Source organism: Oncorhynchus tshawytscha, linkage group LG33 (genome assembly GCF_018296145.1).
Source record: "Oncorhynchus tshawytscha isolate Ot180627B linkage group LG33, Otsh_v2.0, whole genome shotgun sequence".
NCBI classification, from domain to species: Eukaryota; Metazoa; Chordata; class Actinopteri; order Salmoniformes; family Salmonidae; genus Oncorhynchus; species Oncorhynchus tshawytscha.
This window is the reverse complement of record NC_056461.1, coordinates 39,001,079-39,021,236: the sequence shown is the minus strand read 5'-3', so window position 1 is coordinate 39,021,236 and position 20,158 is coordinate 39,001,079. Positions and strand designations below refer to the sequence as shown.

The 20,158-nt window shown below is 45.4% G+C and overlaps 3 protein-coding genes across 4 annotated transcripts in view; 1 reads left to right on the top strand and 2 right to left on the bottom strand.

Moving 5' to 3' along the window:
• Positions 1 to 517: 517 nt before the first annotated feature.
• On the top strand, positions 518 to 9,066 carry LOC112255506 (zinc finger protein 664). Its single transcript, XM_024428488.2, has 5 exons — positions 518 to 1,099; positions 3,645 to 3,714; positions 3,808 to 3,911; positions 6,160 to 6,282; positions 8,082 to 9,066. Exons 1-5 carry the CDS (start codon positions 907 to 909, stop codon positions 8,741 to 8,743), a joined length of 1,152 nt encoding a protein of 383 aa, XP_024284256.1. The 5' UTR covers positions 518 to 906; the 3' UTR covers positions 8,744 to 9,066.
• A 4,295-nt stretch (positions 9,067 to 13,361) lies between these two features.
• On the bottom strand, positions 13,362 to 17,663 carry LOC121841674 (proteoglycan 4-like). The gene is made up of 2 exons (XM_042311559.1): positions 17,026 to 17,663; positions 13,362 to 15,711 (listed from the first exon to the last, which is right to left on the bottom strand). The coding sequence occupies exons 1-2, from the start codon at positions 17,392 to 17,394 to the stop codon at positions 14,167 to 14,169; spliced, it is 1,914 nt and encodes a 637-aa protein (XP_042167493.1). The 5' UTR covers positions 17,395 to 17,663; the 3' UTR covers positions 13,362 to 14,166.
• LOC112254501 (protein phosphatase Slingshot homolog 2) overlaps positions 17,660 to 20,158 on the bottom strand; it is a 48,476-nt gene continuing 45,977 nt past the window's right edge. For both annotated transcript variants that reach the window (XM_042311558.1, XM_042311557.1), the window contains 2 exons: positions 19,824 to 20,024; positions 17,660 to 18,362 (listed from right to left, as the gene is read on the bottom strand). In XM_042311558.1, coding sequence (XP_042167492.1) covers positions 17,660 to 18,362; positions 19,824 to 20,024 — 904 coding nt within the window. The remainder of the gene's footprint in view (positions 18,363 to 19,823; positions 20,025 to 20,158) is intronic.

Sequence of the window (20,158 nt, the reverse complement as noted above, 5' to 3'; positions counted from 1 at the left end):
GCTGATTGTGGTGGGGATTATGATCCCAAGAGCCCTGTAAGGGTGAAGGAGATTGAGGTGGAAAAACTTAAGTGGTCAATCGAATCTTCTATGCGGAGGTGATTAAAAGTGTTGAGAAAACAAGTGACGCTAGTAAAGACATGGTATTGGATGGATGTCTTGCCTGTAGTAAATGTTAGCTGCCAGTCAAAAGATACCATGTGTGTTAAAAAGGAGGATTTTGTGTCAACTCAAGTCTCAAAGTCAAAGAAACTGGATACTATTGTGGCTGAGGCAGAAAGGTTTTTGGTACTGTGTAGGGATCAGATCTGTTTTGTTTTTAACAGAGCATTTGTTTGACTTAGTTTACTTATTTTTTTGTAGGTAGTTTTGTTAGTTTGTTCCGTTTTTCCTGTTTCCATCCACACAGAAGAGGGCGGGTGTACACTAAATGGTGCAAACGCCAATATACCATAGAAGAAGACTCGCCTTCTGTTGGAGTGATCAATTTTCGTGAACAGGTTGATGTACTAAATAAATTGGCCTGGAGTGTATGTAAAAAAAAGCCTAAACATTACGACACTTCTAGTCAATCAAATAAGCCTCACGTAATTCGACAAACTCTCATTCACCTCCATACAAAAAAAGGGTTTAACTCACGTGGACACATTTTGGGCGGAGTAAATCCTCTCGCTTCGCCTCTTCATCTGATTACCTTGAAAACAACGGTCGGACATCTTGGACTCAGTGTCCAATTCTTGAATTTATACCAGTGGTCGAATCAGTAACTAGTGCTTTGAAAACTTCATCGGAGTATCGGCGCTCCGGTATCACGAGTCCCATCACGAAGCCTTTAGCTCGACCGAACAAAGTACATACCATAACCTATATTTTGGTACTTCTTAGCTACTGTAATTAGCAACAACAATGAGAAACTGCTGTGCGGTGAATTGTGCTAATCGAGCTGGTCAAGGATGGAGATTCTTCACTATACCAAGAGGATCTCATCCCTTCCAAAAGAATAGAAGACGGTTGTGGCTGCAAGCCATAAAACGGGTGGATTGGGGCCCTGATGGTCTGAGGGGTGATTATAGCTTGTGTGGAGCTCATTTCATCTCTGGTAAGTATGCTTTGGCTAGTTAGCAAATTCTAATACGTTTCCTAGTTAAAGATAAAATGACGGAATCAATAAAAATAACAGCGCAATTACCCACCTTTGTTTAGCAAAAAAGTTAGGGTATGGGGCTGGAGAAATGTACTGAACCACTGAAATTCACATGTGTGTCGTGAACAGCGTGAGCAACAATAGTGGAATCGGCTGTTCGCCTTTAAAATAAAGTTACCCTGTTGACATTTATGCAAACTGATAAAAATGTAGGAATCATCACACAATTGGACTAGATAGACCCACATGGTTGGAATGTTAAAACCTGTTTTAAAAAAAAGAATAATTTAATCAACAGACAATAATTAGTTAATTTTACAACGTATTAGAAACGTATTTGACTTCATAATTGCATTGTGGGCAAAAGTTACAACCTTACCCCATTTCATGGACCCAAGATCCATAGGTATCAGCCTACACAGTGACACCCACAGATTACAATTCTTGAAGACTAGACACAAATATTAGCGTAGTAGCTAGCTTCTTATCGTGGGACTTCAGTATCTCCAGCTTTTCCTGTTGAAAAGCAATATCCCAATTATAAATACAGTAAAGTACACACACTGAAGGGTAAATTAATGCTTTGAGCAAAATAGTATTTCTAGACACAACTGCAAACTTCAATGAGTAGGGCAGGTGTAGGCAACCCTGTTTCTGGATTGCCACAGGTACTGCAGGATCAAATAAAAATGTATTTGTCACATGCATGGAATACAACAGACCTTACAAGCCATTAACCAACAATACAGTTAAAAAAAACATACTTTTAAATGTATTTCCTAAATATAACACAATACAATAACGAGGCTATATACAGGGGGTACCGGTACTGAGTCAATGTGCGGGGGTACAGGTTAGTCCAGGTAGTTTGTACATGTAGGTAGTGGTAAAGTGAGGGGGTGTCAATGTAAATAGTCCGGGTGGCCTTTTGATGAATTGTTCAGCAGTCTTATGGCTTGGGGGTAGAAGCTGTTTAAGGAGCCTTTTGGACCTGGACTTGGTGCTCCGGGACTGCTTGCCGTTCCGGTAGCAGAGAGTACAGTCTATGACTTGGATGACTGAAGTCTTTGACAATTTTTGGGGGGCTTTCCTCTGACACTGTCTAGTTGCGCATTCAAGGAGCTGGTTTGATGGGAAGTTGTGATGTTAATAGAGAACAAAAGAGGAAAGTCCCCCCCACTTGTGCCATGTCATGACTTACCTGGACAACTTAATGAGAGATGCCTTTTGTTAATAATCAGGTGCTAAATGAGGTGAAAGGAGAATGTAGTGCCATTTTAACTGTGGGAAATCAACTTACTATTCGAGTCTATTGTTTGAATGGAACATATTGATTTTTTTTATTTAACCAGGTAGGCAGGTTGAGAACAAGTTCTCATATATATATACCGGACACTTAAATTTAACTTCTTCTTTCTTTGTACGGGAAAACACATTTCATACAATTCTACTACACTTTGTATGACTGGAGACATCAGCTGAATCCTTTCTTAATATGACAAATAACAGGGTAGCCTACTCTGCTGACAATGACAGATCTATAACATCAACGCTGTCCATATAAACAGGCCTAAGGGGAGACACAAATATATTGTGGGTTCTGATGTGGTATGACAATTGAACTAAGCTCATGAGGCATTTATAAGTTACTGCTATATTCTTCAAGAATCAGTGGGTGGCCTCCCGGGTGGCACAGTGGTCGAAGGCACTGCATTGCAGTGCTAGCTGTGCCACCAGAGATTCTGGGTTTGAGCCCAGGCTCTGTCGCAGCCGGCTGGGACTGGGAGGTCCATGGGGCGACGCACAATTGGCCCAGCGTCGTCCGGGTTAGGGAGGGTTTGGCCGGTAGGGATATCCTTGTCTCGTCGCACGCTAGCAACTCCTGTGGCGGGCCGGGTGCAGTGCACGCTGACCAGGTCGCCAGGTGTACGGTGTTTCCTCTGACACATTGGTGCGGCTGGCTTCCGGGTTGGATGTGCATTGTGTCAAGAAGCAGTGTGGCTTGGTTGGGTTGTGTTTCGGAGGACGCATGGCTCTTGACCTTCACCTCTCCCGAGTCCGTACGGGAGTTGCAGCTATGGGACAAGACTAACTACTACCAATTGGATACCATGAAATTGGGGAGAAAAAAAGGAGTAAAATAAAATTCAAAAAAATAATCAGTGGGTATATATCATTCAACTAAGGATTCTAGCATTGAAGGAATAATTCACAAAAATTACAAAATGACATATTGGTTTCCATACCCTGCAAAGGACAAGCAATTAAATGTTTTGGTTTCGTTTACCATGTCCCTGTTTCCAAATGTGAACTTCTGTTTGTTTTTTGCTTCATGTCCAAATCTTCTATAATGAACTACATTGACCTACACAATCAATTCTAGATACTTAAGGATGATTTTGTCATAATTTAGCAAAGCCAAGATAAAATAACCTTCTAGTAAGTCAGATAAGTTTGCTAGCCAGTCCATTCACTAATCACCATCTTTCTTTCCAACCAGGAGAACCTTCTATGGACTACGACAGCCCCGATTTTGTTCCATCAATATTTCCCCAAGGCAAACAGACAAGGTATGTTTGTATTCATTACATTTTGTGTTTTCATTTTAAATGCATTTTCATTCAGTTGCTAATTCTCACTTGAGCTCTACTATTGTCCCCTAGAAACTCAAGAAAGACGAGATGCAGTAAAGCACAGTCTAATGGCAGTGCTGTTGCCATGGCAAGTCCAGACACAGAGGTCGATGTCCTTCCTGACTGTTCTGAAGGTACACCGTTATGTTAACACTTAGGCTTTGACATTGTAAGGCATTAGTGCTGAGCGATTAACCAAAATGTCAGTTATGTTTCAAGTTAAACAATTTAAAGGCAATGCTACCAAACACTCAATTAGTATATGTAAACTTCTGACCCACTGGGAATGTGGTGAAATAAATAAATGCTGAATTAAATCATTCTCTCTACTATTATTACATTTCACACTCTTACATTTTACTTTCTTAAAATAGTGGTGATCCTAACTGACCTAAGACGGGGCATTTTTACCCGGATTAAATGTCAGGAATTGTGAAAAACTGAGTCTAAATGTATTTGGCTAAGGTGTATGTAAAACTTCCGACTTCAACTGTATAAACTCAGCAAAAAAAGAACTGTCCTCTCACTGTCAATTGTGTTTATTGTCAGCAAACTTAACATGTGTTAATATTTGTATGAACATAAGATTCAACAACTGAGACAAACTGAACAAGTTCCACAGACATGTGACTAACCAGAATGGAATAGGGAGGGGGGAGGTCAAAATCAAAAGTAAGTCAGTATCTGGTGTGGCCACCAGCTGTATTAAGTACTGCAGTGCATCTCCTCCTCATGGACTGCTCCAGATTTGCCAGTTCTTGCTGTGAGATGTTACCCCACTCTTCCACCAAGGCACCTGCAAGTTCCCAGACATTTCTGGGCTTTAGCTCTCACCCTCCAATCCAACAGGTCCCAGACGTGCTCAGTGGGATTGAGATCCGGGCTCAATGCTGGCCATGGCAGAACACTGACATTCCTGTCTTGCAGGAAATCGCGCACAGAAGAAGGATTCTGGCTGGTGGCATTGTCATGCTGGAGGGTCATGTCAAGATGAGCCTGCAGGAAGGATACCACATGAGGGAGGAGGATGTCTTCCATGTAATGCATAGCGTTGATTGCCTGCAATGACGACAAACTCAGTCAAATAATTCTGTGGCACGCTGCCCTAGACCATGACAGACCCTCCACCACCAAATTGAGGCCTGTACTCTAGAGTACAGGCCTCAATGTAATGTTCATTCCTTCGATGATAAACGTGAATCCGACCATCACCCCTGGTGAGACAAAACCTCGACTCGTCAGTGAAGAGCACTTTTTGCCAGTCCTGTCTGGTCCAACGACGGTGGGTTTGTGCCCATAGGCGACGTTGTTGCAGGTGATGTCTGGTGAGGACCTGCCTTACAACAGGCCTACAAGCCCTTAGTCCAGCCTCTCTCAGCCTATTGCGGACAGTCTGAGCACTGATGGAGGGATTGTGCGTTCCTGGTGTAACTCAGGCACTTGTTGCTGCCATCCTATAACTGTCCCGCAGGTGTGATGTACGGATGTACTGATCCTGTGCAGGTCTTGTTACACGTGGTCTGCCACGGCGAGGACGATCAGCAGTCCTCATGCCTCCTTGCAGCATGCCTAAGGCACGTTCACACAGATGAGCAGGGACCCTGGGCATCTTTCTTTTGGTGTTTTTTTTAGAGTCAGTAGAAAGGCCTCTTCAGTGTCCTAAGTTTTCATAAGACCTTAATTGCCTACCGTCTATAAGCTGTTAGTGTCTTAACAACCGTTCCACAGGTGCATGTTCATTAATTGTTTATGGTTCATTGAACAAGCGTGGGACACAGTGTTTAAAACCTTTACAATGAAGATCTGTGAAGTTATTTGGATTTCTACGAATTATTATGAAAGACAGGGTCCTGAAAAAGGGATGTTTTGTTGTTGCTGAGTTTATCATATATATGTGTAACTGTTTGCCTCAATGTGAGTTAGTGGGAATTGAGTATGTAATGAAGTAATACCTCGAATTGAAATGATAAATTACCCAACATGATGACTTGGTGCATACCAAAAATTCTGGGATTTGGTGATGTCCTTTAGCCATCTCTTGTTCAGCACAATCTCAGTCAGGGCCAGATGAGCTGGTGATCCTCTTTCTAGCGAGTCCTTGGAATGAGGTTCTTCCAGACTGCTGTGGTTACATTGTCCCAACATCAGTTGTGCTCGTTGACAAACCATATTGTGTCTGCTGTAAGTTAGATCGTCCAACTCGTCATTGATGATCTGGAGCAGCACAGTCTCTCCCGTTGTGCAGAGGAATAAAATAATAAAGAATGTCCGACTAGTGAAATTATTTCACACGCCCATCCCAAGTTTGAGCCCTGCTTTGGTAGTTTCCCCTCAAACACAACACTTGTTAAGTTAACCTTAGTCTTCTTTTTTTTTCAACAGTGCTGCATGGTCCTGACTGTTACCATAGTGACCAAAGCACGCTAGATCCGAAGCTGGAGGATGAAAGTCAGACGCTGGACCTGAATATCAAAGAAGAAGATGTGGATAATTTTATGTATCTAAGTGAGTATTCGTATCAGATTCAGTATTGGGCCTGTTGGGATCAATAATAGTACCGAGCGATGAGTTGCTTTTTGAGGTTTCGGTTTAAAAAAAAAATGATTATCACAGTTTTCTATTTAATTTGATTTGTAATTTTTTTTGCATAATGAAATATAACCTTGAAATGATTTTAGAGCCTTTTTAATTGAAATTCCATAGTCTCTAACAACATAGAACACAACTATTAATAAGAGCCCCATGATGGTAGTGACTTCCCATTACTGCTTAGCACATTACTTTACATCAGTAAAATATTTCAGTTGTGTATATTACTTTTCTTTTATTATTTAATTAAGTCATCTCTGCTCAGTCAGGAGCAGCCAGCCAGCCAACCATCTAACGCTGTCCTCTGTCTCTCTCTCCGTCTAACCTTGTCCCCTGTCTCTCTCTCCGTCTAACCTTGTCCCCTGTCTCTCTCTCCGTCTAACCTTGTCCCCTGTCTCTCTCTCCGTCTAACCTTGTCCCCTGTCTCTCTCTCTCCGTCTAAACTTGTCCCCTGTCTCTCTCTCTCCGTCTAAACTTGTCCCCTGTCTCTCTCTCCGTCTAAACTTGTCCCTGTCCCCTCCGTCTCTCTCTCTCCGTCTAAACTTGTCCCCTGTCTCTCTCTCCGTCTAAACTTGTCCCCTGTCTCTCTCTCCTCTAAACTTGTCCCCTGTCTCTCTCTCCGTCTAAACTTGTCCCCTGTCTCTCTCTCCGTCTAAACTTGTTGTCCCCCTTGTCCCCTCTCTCTCCGTCTAAACTTGTCCCCTGTCTCTCTCTCCGTCTAAACTTGTCCCTAAACTTGTCCCCTCTCTCTCCGTCTAAACTTGTCCCCTGTCTCTCTCTCCGTCTAAACTTGTCCCCTGTCTCTCTCTCCGTCTAAACTTGTCCCCTGTCTCTCTCTCCGTCTAAACTTGTCCCCTGTCTCTCTCTCCGTCTAACCTTGTCCCCTGTCTCTCTCTCCGTCTAACCTTGTCCCCTGTCTCTCTCTCCGTCTAACCTTGTCCCCTGTCTCTCTCTCCGTCTAACCTTGTCCCCTGTCTCTCTCTCCGTCTAAACTTGTCCCCTGTCTCTCTCTCTCCGTCTAAACTTGTCCCCTGTCTCTCTCTCTCCGTCTAAACTTGTCCCCTGTCTCTCTCCATTGAGTTATACTATTTGTTGGCTAGCTAGTAGCTGCCCATGCTGCAGAGCTGACTAAATCACTTTTAGTAGTTCTAGAATAAGTAGATAAGGCATACTTTCAAGTCTGCTACAACTATCAATCGGGTAGAGCTACCTCACGAGCTATCAATCTCTCTCGTCTCTGTGTCATGTACATTCCTCTCTCATGCGGTCTGTGTGTGGAGCTGGGAAGAACTGGCGCAATGGATTCTGGTCATTGTAGTTAATTCAAAGAACAAAAATAGGACAGCCCTCTGAATAACCTTAAACCATTTTTATTGCACAAATGTTTTCTGTCCTATTTTTGATCTTTTGGATTATATACGAGAATTCAGCACCTGATCTAAGTTTATTTAAAGGTGGAGTCGAGCACCTTGCTTCTTTTCATAGTAGTTAATTACCACTTTTCTGAGCTGAACTAGGTTGAATACAACTCTACAGCTTCATATGATTTCTCTCTAGAGAACTAAATGGAATTAAACTAATTGATCCGATGTCGGTCAATTAGTCGTTTAATAATTAAAAATGTTGGCTAATCGCTCAGCACTAACAAATAAGGTGTCAGAACAGGAAATCAATCTGACTTCTTCAGTGATGCTTATTGTTTATATTTTGTCTAGACTATTCTGGAGTTCTGAAAGAGGAAACGTGGGAGTGTCCTCAACCTGGGAAAGGGGGTCCTGACTGTAACCATAGTGACCTAAGCAAGCCAGATCCAAAGATGGAGTCAGTCAAGATGGAGGATGAACGTCAGACGCTGGAGCTGACTGTTAAAATCAAAGGAGAAGAAGAGGAGGAAACTTATGGCACTGAATGTGGCAAGACCTCCTTGTCAACAAGGAATCTGCTCATGTCCACTGGAGAGAATTCTTACCATTGCTCTGACTGTGGGAAGAGTTTCAGTCAACATTCAAACTTAAAACAGCATCGGAGAACACACACAAGGGAGAAATCTCATAGCTGCTCTGACTGTGGAAAGAACTTCAGTCATAAGGGGAGTTTAGTATACCACCAGAGAATACATACAGGGGAGAAACCGTATAGCTGCTCTGACTGTGGGAAATGTTTCAGTCAAAAGGGGAGTTTGTTATACCACCAGAGAATACATACAGGGGAGAAACCGTATAGCTGCTCTGACTGTGGGAAAAGTTTCAGGCAAAAGGGGAGTATGGTACAACATCAGAGAACACATACAGGGGAGAAATCCTATAGCTGCTCTGACTGTGGGAAGAGTTTTACCGCATCTTCTACTCTAAAGAACCATCAGCGTAGAACGCACTAGAGAAAAGCCTTACCATTGCGCGGACTGTGGGAAGAGCTTCAATCGACATCAACATTTCTCACAACATCAGTGAACAGTGTGTTGGATGCATTTGCTGTTTGTTTTGGTTGTTTCAGATGTTGTGCCCAATAGAAATTAAAGGTAAATAATGTATTGTCACTTTTATTGTAAATAGAATATGTTTCTAAGCACTTCTACATTAATATGGATGCGACCATGATGAGTTGGGCATAAATATCATGCTAACCTCTGTTATTGTAATGGTAAGAGGCTATGTCATGGGGTATGATATTTTTTGTGCGTCTAACTTTCTCACAATTATTCCCGATTTTAATTCAGAACTATCTGTAATCATGGTAGCATCCACATTCATGTAGAAGTGTTTACAAACGATACATTTACAATAAAAGTGACTCAAAAATGACAATATGTTATTTTACCATTAATTTCTATTGGGGGAAAAAAAATCTGAAACAACCAAAACAAATAACCAATGCATCCAACAAGTTTGTAGAGTCACAAGCTTGATGTAGTCATTATGTGCTAGGGATATGGGACCAGATACTAAGTCTGGCCACTTTAATACACACACACACTGCTTTCAGAACGCATTCAGACGCCTTGACTTTTTCCCACACGTTACCTTACAGCCTTATTCTAAAATGGATTTAAATAAATACAAAATCCTCAGCAATCGACACACAATACCCCATAATGACAAAGCAAAAACAGTTTTTTAATTTATATATAAAAAACAAAACAGAAATACCTTATTTACATAAGTATTCAGACCCTTTGCTATGAGACTAAATTGAGCTCCGGTGCATCCAGTTTCCATTGACCATCCTTGATGTTTCTACAACTTGATTGGAGTCCACCTGTGGTAAACTCAATTGATTGGACATGATTTGGAAAGGCACACACCTGTCTATATAAGGTCCCACAGTTGACAGTGCATGACAGAGCAAAAACCAAGCCATGGGGTCTAAGGAATTGTCTGTAGACCTCTGAGACAGGATCGTGTTGAGACACAGATCTGGGGAAGGGTACCAGAAGGTGTCTGTAGCATTGAAGGTCCCCTAGAACACAGTGGCCTCCATTCTTAAATGGAAGAAGTTTGGAACCACCAAGACTCTTCCTAGAGCAGCCCGGCCAAACTGAGCAATCGGGGGAGAAGGGCCTTGGTCAGGGAGGTGACCAAGAACCCTCTGACAAGAGCTCTAGAGTTCCTCTGTGAAGATGGTTGTTATTCTGGAAGGATCTCCCATCTCTGCAGCACTCTACCAATCAGGCCTTTATGAAGAGGCACCTAAAGACTCTGACCATGAGAAACAAGATTCTCTGGTCTGATGTAACCAAGATTTAACTTTTTGGCCTGAATGCCAAGTGTCACGTCTAGAGGAAACCTGGCACCATCCTTACGGTGAAGCATGGTGGTGGCAGCATCATGCTATGGGGATGTTTTTCAGCAGCAGGGACTGGGAGACTAGTCAAGATTGAGGCAAATTACAGAGAGACCTGCTCAGGACCTCAGACTGGGGTGAAGGTTCACCTTCCAACAGGACAACGTAGAAGTAGCTTCGGGACGCGTCTCTGAATGTCCGTGAGTGGACCAACCAGAGCCCAGATTTGAACCCGATCTAATCTATCTTTGGAGAGACCTGAAAATAGCTGTGCAGCAACGCTCCCCATTCAACCGAACAGAGCTTGAGGATGTGCAGAGAAGAATGGGAGAAACTCCCCAAATACAGGTGTGCCAGTCTTGTAGCGTCCTACCCAAGAAGACTCAATGCTGTAATCAAGTACTGAGTAAAGTGTCTGAATACTTTTGTAAATGTTTTGTTTTTTATTTATACAAATTAGCAACAATTCTAAACCAGTTTTTGCATTGTCAGTATGGGGTATTGTGTGTAGATTTGATTTATTTAAAAAAAAGAAATCCATTTCAGAATAAATTTGTAATGTAACAAAATTTGGAAAAAGTCAAGTGGTCTGAATAGTTCCCGAAGGCACTGTATAAGTGAGTTTGTCCCAATACTTTTAGTCGCCTCCATTTTAGGTGACCATGTGCAAAAACGTTCTTTTAACTTTTAAATGTTCACCCAGATGAACATACCCTCAAATTAAAGCTGACAGTCTGCACTTTAACCTCGTCATTCTATAATGTCAAATACAAAGTGCGTGAGTACAGAGACAAAATGAATTCATTGTCACAACACATTTGGAACTCACTGTATTTTTCTTTTTGATTTGAATTGGAAATAATCACATTAAAGTACTTCATTGTTAATCAGAAATGATTTGATATTGAGATAACGGTTGCAGTGGATCTTTAAGCTGGCAGTGTTCTTCATTGTGGTCTTCATCAACGCTGTTAAAATGAACAGTAACCACATTCCCATCCACAGTTTTTATGCGAGTAAAGTCATACCGTATAAAAAAAAATGTATCACGACAGCTGTGATGGAAACAAGTAGTTTTGGTATAATTTTCTTTTTGTGTCAAATTATTTGGGCAAGAAATGGTGGTGGAAATATTGGTATAATATATAGAGTAAACATTGGAGTCCCACTATTACTCTGGAAACCATGAGTTTATTATTAGAGATTAAATCAATTATGATGATCTTCAGTGCATGGTCATCTTGATGCTCCTTTCCCATAAATTCAAAGTATTGTTTTAAATTTACTTAGCAAAATTAAAAGTATAAATCATATCAAATTCCTTACAGTATATTAGGCAAACCAGACGGCACTGTTTTCTTGGATAGCCAGGGGCACACTCCAATATTCAGATACCATTGAACACGTGCTTCGTTTGTGAGTCCGCCAGGTCTGAGGCAGGAGGGAAGACCAGGGTTGTTCTCTTGTGAGTCCGCCAGGTCTGAGGCAGGAGGGAAGACCAGGGTTGTTCTCTTGTGAGTCCGCCAGGTCTGAGGCAGGAGGGAAGACCAGGGTTGTTCTCTTGTGAGGTCCGCCAGGTCTGAGGCAGGAGGGAAGACCAGGGTTGTTCTCTTGTGAGTCCGCCAGGTCTGAGGCAGGAGGGAAGACCAGGGTTGTTCTCTTGTGAGTCCGCCAGGTCTGAGGCAGGAGGGAAGACCAGGGTTGTTCTCCTGTGAGTCCGCCAGGTCTGAGGCAGGAGGGAAGACCAGGGTTGTTCTCTTGATAAGTGTGTGAATTTGACCAATTTCCTGTCCTGCTAAGCATTGAAAAATGTATGGAGTAAAAAGTTATTCAGTGAAGTAATAGTTTTCTGAAATAAATATAAAGTACAGGTTCCTACAAAAAAAATGACCTAAGTAGTACTTTACACCACTACCTCAACCAAAGTAAGCACATTTGTTTTTTACTGGAGCCGTTTGTGATAAATCGGTAGAGTTAAAAAATGTGATCGAAACATTTTTTTATTCGGTGCAAAAAAGCACGTCATCAGCAACTGACTGTTTGGTGGAAACCCCACTCCTCAAATTGGATGGAAACTTAGCTAGTGACTCACTGTGGAAAACATGGTAACGATTAAAAGTGTAATCATTGATTGGGCTTGCAAAGAGCTCACCAGTTTGTTGTCCTAAAACCTGGAAATTATACTGAACAAAAATATAAACACATGTAAAGTGTTGGTTTCATGAGCTGAAATAAAATATCCCAAAAATGTTCCATACCACAAAAAGCTTATTTCTTTAAAATGTGGTGCACACACATTTACCTCCCTGTTAGTGAGCATTTCTCCTTTCCCAAGATAATCCATCCACCTGACAGTTGTGGCATATCAAGAAGCTGATTAAACAGCACGATCATTACACAAAGTGGGTGGGCCTAGGACTGCGCCCCTGCCCAGGCATGTGAAATCTATAGATTAGGGCCTAATGAATATTTCAATTGACTTATATGAACTGTAACTCAGTAAAATCTTTGTTCAGCCATCCCTATAGGATAAATTAAGAACATTTGGTCAGTTTGAACTCAGGCTTCAGAGATGTTAAATATTTTGTCCTGAGATAATAGCAGTGAACATGACCTTAATGAAGCCTTTTTTTTATTTACTAACTCAAGAAGTGACATTAGCTGATGATTATCAGAACGGATTAGGTCTCCTAAGCCTGTGATTATCACAGACCTTATTTTCGTCTTTTCTCCAACGAACCACGGCAGAGTTAGTGGCTACAAAAAGATGCCATTACCATTTCTCTCTCTTGAATGTGTCTGAAGATATCACCACAGTAGATAAGTTCTCAATTCCTCTCAAAGCTCATTGGAGGAGAGGATCCAAGGTCCCCTCCCTCGGACTTCCTCCTCCAATGAGCTTTGAGAAGTAAAGGACAGACGAAGAACGGGTGTGTTCAATTGGCTTCAACATTTGCCGTGCGGTTTACACTGAATGACACGTGGTTTGGATGGTGAGGTGTGGCCTGATTAATATGGGTGTGAACATCTGAAATGTCAGAACTCATGCAGCACACCGTATGGGATCTGCCCTCACCATAATCACAATGGTTCTCAACGGGTCCTTCTGAACAGAACCATTTCCATTGAATTCAACGTTGCACACTGTTCTCTCGTCATGTCTATATTTCATACGTAAATAACTATTTTGTGGTCCTATTGAGAAACAATCGGAGTTAAGTTGTCATTATTTATTGGTCACAGTTTAAGCACATAAAAAAATTAGAATATTTACAGATTTAAAATGAAATGACATTTCTGCACTGTAAAATACTCACAACTATTCACCTCACATTAAGCTCCAGGGGTAGGAACCATACATAAATCAAAAAACAGTAAAGTGCATATTTGAGAAACCTCCCCATATCATTGTTATTTCTGATAGAAAGGGAAGGGAGAAACTGCACTTTTCAGTCCCCCCCCCCCACACACACACACACACACACACACACTTCCTATTATGTACACAAAAGTGACAAACAATTTAAAACTTATGGAGATATTCTGTCTCACAAACAGTTCAGACTCCAACCAATAGAAAACAAAAGGACACATCCTAAAATGATGACTCAAATACACACTACATACAGTATGAAACATTACACATCCTGGGAGTCACTACATACAGTATGAAACATTACACATCCTGGGAGTCACTACATACAGTATGAAACATTACACATCCTGGGAGTCACTACATACAGTATGAAACATTACACATCCTGGGAGTCACTACATACACGATGCCCTGAAGAGATCAGCTTTGCTATAATCCATCGAGCCTTCCAATGATCCTAGAGGCGGCCGGCATATTGTCCACACATCTGACTATCATCTGCCAGGGAAGGTGGTAGGGGCTAAGGGAAGTGGCTGGCGTTTGACCAGCTCTCATCACTCTGTGTCTCTCACGCTCTCTCTCTCTCACACACACACACACACACACACACACACACACACACACACACACACACACACTGAGGGTCACATAGTGTGGTAGAGGGTGCTGACAGTCCGTTTCTTCAGCCTACGTAGGGGGTGTGTCCTTCCATACTGCTGTTGTGTTGCCACGGAGATCAGGTCAGACGTCAGCGAGAGGGCATGGCCAGAGTCAGGATGTTTCTCCTTCTGCCAGCCTTGATTGGACGTAGGAGAATGCAAGTGTTCTGAGGGGGTGTGTCCACTCTCACAAGGCCTCTCCGCTCTGTTGGTGAGGGACTCTTGCCTGCTGGTCGAGACAGAAGGACACAGGGCATTGTGGAACAGCACCCTCAGTTTCCTGGAGGACTCGTCAGCTTCTGTGGAAGGAAGGAGAAGTTCCACAGCGGGTGTCGCCGGAGAGGTGGGGCTTATATCCCAATTGCTCAGGTCATTGGCCGACAGGTCTAAGCAGCCCAGCTTAGCCAATGAGGCAGAGCGCTTCATCAGGGAGGGCGGTGTCAGCCCAGCCTGGCGAATCCGTGCCTCCACCTCCCTGGCTCTCTGCCTGTCGCCACCCCTGACCCTCTTCTGCCTCGCCTGTGTACCTTCCCCCCACACCTGGCCCACACACCTGGGTACCTTGGCTCCGCCACCGCTCACCTGGCGAAGGAACGCCCCCAGCTCCCGCAGAGTTTCCCATGTCTCCCTCATGTCGTCGTCACCGGGGGGTCCTCGACCAGGGAGACTGTCCCAGTCTGTGCCCGACTCAAACTCTGTCACCCCCTCCAGACACAGGAAATCCACTGAAGAGAGGGGGGCGAGGGCGGAGTTTAGGGTAGGATGGAGAGGGGTGATGGGGGAAGAGTGTTGAGGGGTCATGGGGGTAGGAGGGTGAGGGGTCATGGGGGTAGGGTGGTGAGGGGTCATGGGGGTAGGGTGGTGAGGGGTCATGGGGGTAGGGTGGTGAGGGGTCATGGGGGTAGGGTGGAGGGTAGATGCAAGGCTGCCATCACTAAGGTTGCGTTTGTGCATTCGGACACTGTCTTCATGTAAACCTTCTCTCCAAGCCTCCTGTCCTCCATCTTCCTCCATAGGACTACAGCCCCCACCCTTTTCCTGCACAGTGCTAACCTCTGACTCCTGTGGGCCGAGTGGTGCATTCTGGGGGTTGGAGTTTGTCTCTGGGAAGGGGTGAGAGGCAGGAGGGGAGTGTTCTCTTGAGTGAGGGAAGTGAGGGGAGCGACGATGGGGGTGGGGGGGGGGGAGGGAAGGTGGAGGTGGGGAAGGGGAGTCCTGCCTCATTCGCTGCTCCAGCTGTTGGGTGACGCGGCGCACAGAGCCCATCGCCCAATCAGCAGAGTGAGGGGCGGGAGGAGAGTGGGAGACTGCTTCCATCTCTTCTGCTTCGTCCTTCACTTCCTCTTTGACAACGTCCACTTCCTGCTGTGACTCTGCATCTTTGCCCTCTACTTCCTGGTTTGACTGACCCACTTCGTGGTCCTGGGAAGCAGTAGGCTCTGGTTGGCTGGGAGGGCCAGGGGGAGGGGCCACAGTGTGCGTCATGGACTCCAGTTCTGTAACTATGAGGTGAACAGAGACAATGCTCTCCTGAGAGAAAGAAGAACAGCAATCAGTACAATAAATAACAATATAGAAGTAGTCCTTTTGCAAGTTGGTAGCCTAAAATTCATTTTCTTAAGATCCCCACTAACACCACTGGGTGGCGATGTTGGAGAACACAAAACTCACAACTGAATCTATTAGGTACTCATATCTTCAGGGCGTGGATTCTACCAGTCAGAAACGTTCCACGGGTATGTTGTTCCATGCTGATGGCATCATGCAGTTGCTGCAGATTGGACTGGCTCATCTTAGTTAGCATTTTTTTTTTTTGCCCATAGATTTTGTAATTTTTTTGTCACTCAAATATCACATGAATACACATTAGACATGACAAAATGTGTAGAATTGCAAGAAAATTAGCTTTAAAAAAAACACAAAAATGTTCTTTGCACCCCATGACAAAATGTAATGAACTGCAGGAAATAAGCTTTAAAGCAAAATTATTTCCAACAAGAGCAGTGTGAACAGTTTGTGGTGTCATGTGCTTGTGCCCATAGAAATAGAGGTGGGTGCTAGCAGGAGGCGCGGGATGTTCCCCAATGCTGGTAGGGGGGCCACGAGTGAAAACATTTAGGAATCCCCAATTTAGCAGATGCTGTTATCCAGAGTGACTTACAGACAGATTTTTCACCTAGTCGGCTTGGGATTTGTACCAGCAACCTTTCGGTTACTGGCCCAACGCTCTTAACCCGCTAGGCTGACAGACATCCAGTTTTTAGCTGTTAGGAGTGGAACACATCCGTGACAAAGAGCAACGACTTGTGCATTCCGAGATGCCATTCTGCACACCACTGTTGTACTGCACTGTTGTCTGTCTGTTTGGGGCCCGCCTGTTAGCTTGCACCCTTCTCCTTTGACCTCTCTGCCGCGGACTTGATATCTTTTGTTTATCGTACCGTTCTCGGTAAACCGAAGACACTGTCGTGCATGAAAAGCCCAGGAGGGCGGCCGTTTCTGACATACTGGCACCGACAATTATACCACGCTCAAAGTTGCTTAGGTCAGTCGTTTTGCCCATTCTATCATTCAATCAAACAGTAACTGAATGCCTCGATGCCCGTCTGCCTGCTTTAAATAGCAAGCCACAGCTACGTGACTCACTGTCTGTAGGAGCGATGCATTTTTGTGAACAGGATAATAACCTGTCCGGTGAGTGTATTTCTATATGAACATGCTTCTGTGTGGAACAGTTGTACTGCAACTACAGATAGTCAAACCCTAATTAAATCACAAATTGCCTTTATTACAGTGCAAAGACTCATCACAGGATTTGATCAAAATCATTTAAAATTGTCTCACCCTCTTCCTCTCCTCGACCTCCTCCTCTCCCTCCCCAGTCGCCACAACAGAGGGGTCCTCCTGCTGCTGCTGCTCCTGTCCTGGATCCCTGGGTATGGGCTGAGGAGTCTGCTGCAGTGCCTGATCAGAAAGGCAACGGGTCCTCCCATCCTGAGTCAGGCCCTGGAACTTCTCTCTGGCGCTGAAGAAGTTGATGTGGTCTGTGCTGAGAGCCGAAGACCCCTCCGCCTCGAGAGCAGGGTCCTGTTGGGATGCTGAACTGTCCAATGATGCCCCAGGTAACCGCTGGTCACAGTCTAGTTTCTTGTCAGGCACTGGTGTGGACGGCTCTTGTAGTCCTGCTGTTTGTGTGCTTGTTTCCGGGGTCATCGACGATGACTCAGGCACGGATGGTGTCACCTGCAGCTGGCAGTACTTTTCCTTAGGCAAGGTGGTGGACGGCTCCTTGGCTTTCGGAGTCTCGTCTTCATCGGAGGAGGTTGGAAGGGCGGCGGGGGAGACAAGGTGGTGTTGGATAGGGGGCGGATGAGGGCGCCTGACCGGCACGGTCTCCGCCACGGTGACAGTGGAAATGTCAGGCACCACGGTGGCCGCCCGCGGCTGAGGGAGAGGGGTTGAGTGGTCCTCTTCATAATCACACAGGCCGTTGGAGAGAGGGGGTGACTGGGAACACACAGACTCCCCGTGGGCCTGGGAACCAGTGGAGGCAGTAGTAGCTGCTGCTGTTGAAGGATTCTGGTCCCCAGTGCCCAATGGCTGGTCCCCAGTGCCCAATGGCTGGTCCCCAGTGCCCAATGGCTGGTCCCCAGTGCCCAATGGCTGGTCCCCAGTGCCCAATGGCTGGTCCCCACAATGACTGGTCCCCAGTGCCCAATGACTGGTCCCCAGTGCCCAATGGCTGGTCCCCAGTGCCCAATGGCTGGTCCCCAGTGCCCAATGACTGGTCCCCAGTGCCCAATGACTGGTCCCCAGTGCCCAATGACTGGTCCCCAGTTGTGGAGGTCAACAGAGCATCAGTCCTAGTCTCCTGGTTAGTGTCCAGATTATTCTCCTGGGTAGCAGTAGCATTGGGCTGGCTACTGGACTGTACCACCTTCCCTGCACTAGAAGGGGTCCCACACTCAGAGATGGACCGCACCACCTGGCCCGTGTTGGAGGGGGATCCCAGCGGCTGCAGCAGCTCCTGCAGGGAGAGGGCGGCGGGGCTGTTACCCTGGTTACGAGGGTCGGAGCGGCCCAGGGTGTGGGGGTGTTGGACGGTCTTACATAGTGGCTCGTGGTGCTCCGATAGGTCACTGTCCGAGTGGGAACGCCACAGCTTGTTGTGTCTCTGCTTACTGGGGGGGGTGGGTAGAGAGAGAGAGTAAGAGAGAGAGGGGGGTAGAAGAGTAGTAGAGAGACGGGGGGTGGAAGAGTAGTAGAGAGAGGGGGAGAAAGGGTAGTGGGGAGAGAGGGTAAGAGAGAGAGGGGGGTGGAAGAGTAGTAGAGAGAGGGGGGAGAAAGGGTAGTGGGGAGAGAGGGGGAAGAGATGGAGAGAGAGGGGGAGAAAGGGTAGTGGGGAGAAAGAGTGGGGGGGTGGAAGAGATGGATGGAGGGGGGTGGAAGAGATGGGAGAGAGGGGGAGAAAGGGTAGTGGGGAGAGAGTGGGGAGAGGGGGTGGAAGAGATGGAGGGGGGGGTGGAAGAGATGGAGAGAGGGGGGTGGAAGAGATGGAGAGATGGGGGGAGAGATGGAGATGGGGGGGAGAAAGGGTGGAAGAGTGGAGGGGGTGGGAGAGGAGGGGGTGGAAGAGATGGAGGGGGTGGAAGAGATGGAGAGGAGGGGGGTGGAAGAGATGGAGAGGCAGGGGGGGAGAAAGGGTAGTGGGGAGATGGAGGGGGGGGTGGAAGAGATGGATGGGGGGGTGGAAGAGATGGAGAGAGGCAGGGGAGAAAGGAAAGAATGACCGAAGAGGAAGAAAGAGGGAATCGAGAGATCAACATTAAATACTAGTTTCTGGTAGGCTCCTCCATCCAGCTCCATACCAGACTGGCTGCTCATTGGCTGACTGAAAACTGACTCATGGGCCCCGCTGACTCATTGGTAGTTCCCCTGACTCATGGGCAATTCACACACGTGTACAAAACATTAGGAACATATTCTTAACATTAAGTTGCACCCTTTTTGCCCTCAAAACAGTCTTAATTCTTTGGGGCATGGACTCTCCAAGGTGTTGAAAGCTTTCCAAGGTGGCTGGATGACCTTTGGGTGGTGGACAATTCTTGTACACATGAGAAACTGTTGAGTGAAAAACCCAGCAGAGTTGCAGTTCTTGACACAAACCAGTGCGCCTGGCACCTATAACCCGTCTCCTCTCCTTCATCTACACTGACTGAAGTGGATTTAACAGCAGGAAGGGAACATAGATTCACCTGGATTCACCTGGTCCGTCTCATGGAAACAAAAGTGTGTTTCTCACAACTATCATCTGCTTAGAACATGTTTACTAGGTATGTGCTGTAAGTGACAAACAATGCAACCTGAGTGAGAGAGTGTGTGAGAGAGAATGGGTACGTGTGAGAGAGAGAATGGGTACGTGTGTGAGAGAGAATGGGTACGTGTGAGAGAGAGAATGGGTACGTGTGAGAGAGAGAATGGGTACGTGTGAGAGAGAGAATGGGTACGTGTGAGAGAGAATGGGTACGTGTGAGAGAGATTGGGTACGTGTGAGAGAGATTGGGTACGTGTGAGAGAGATTGGGTACGTGTGAGAGAGTGTGAGAGAGAATGGGTACGTGTGTTAGCTAGTGCAGTGTGTACCTGGCCAGCAGTATGCCCTGGTACTCCTCTAGCTGTCTCATGAAGGAGGGGTTAGGTTTGGTGACAGCACGTCGCTCCTTAACGTAGTTGAATGCTCTCTCCAGGTCCCAGCCGTACTCCTTCATAGCGTAGGCTATCACCGTGGACGCAGAGCGACTCACACCCATCTTACAGTGAACCAAACACTTAGCTCCTGCTTTCCTACAGGGACACAGACCGAGACATTATTTAACACAGACACACTCTATAACTGGTTAAGGTAATGACATGGGAGCACAGAGATCAGAGACGTTAGAGAGATAGACAAAAGATGGCAGAGAGAAACAGAGACCCAT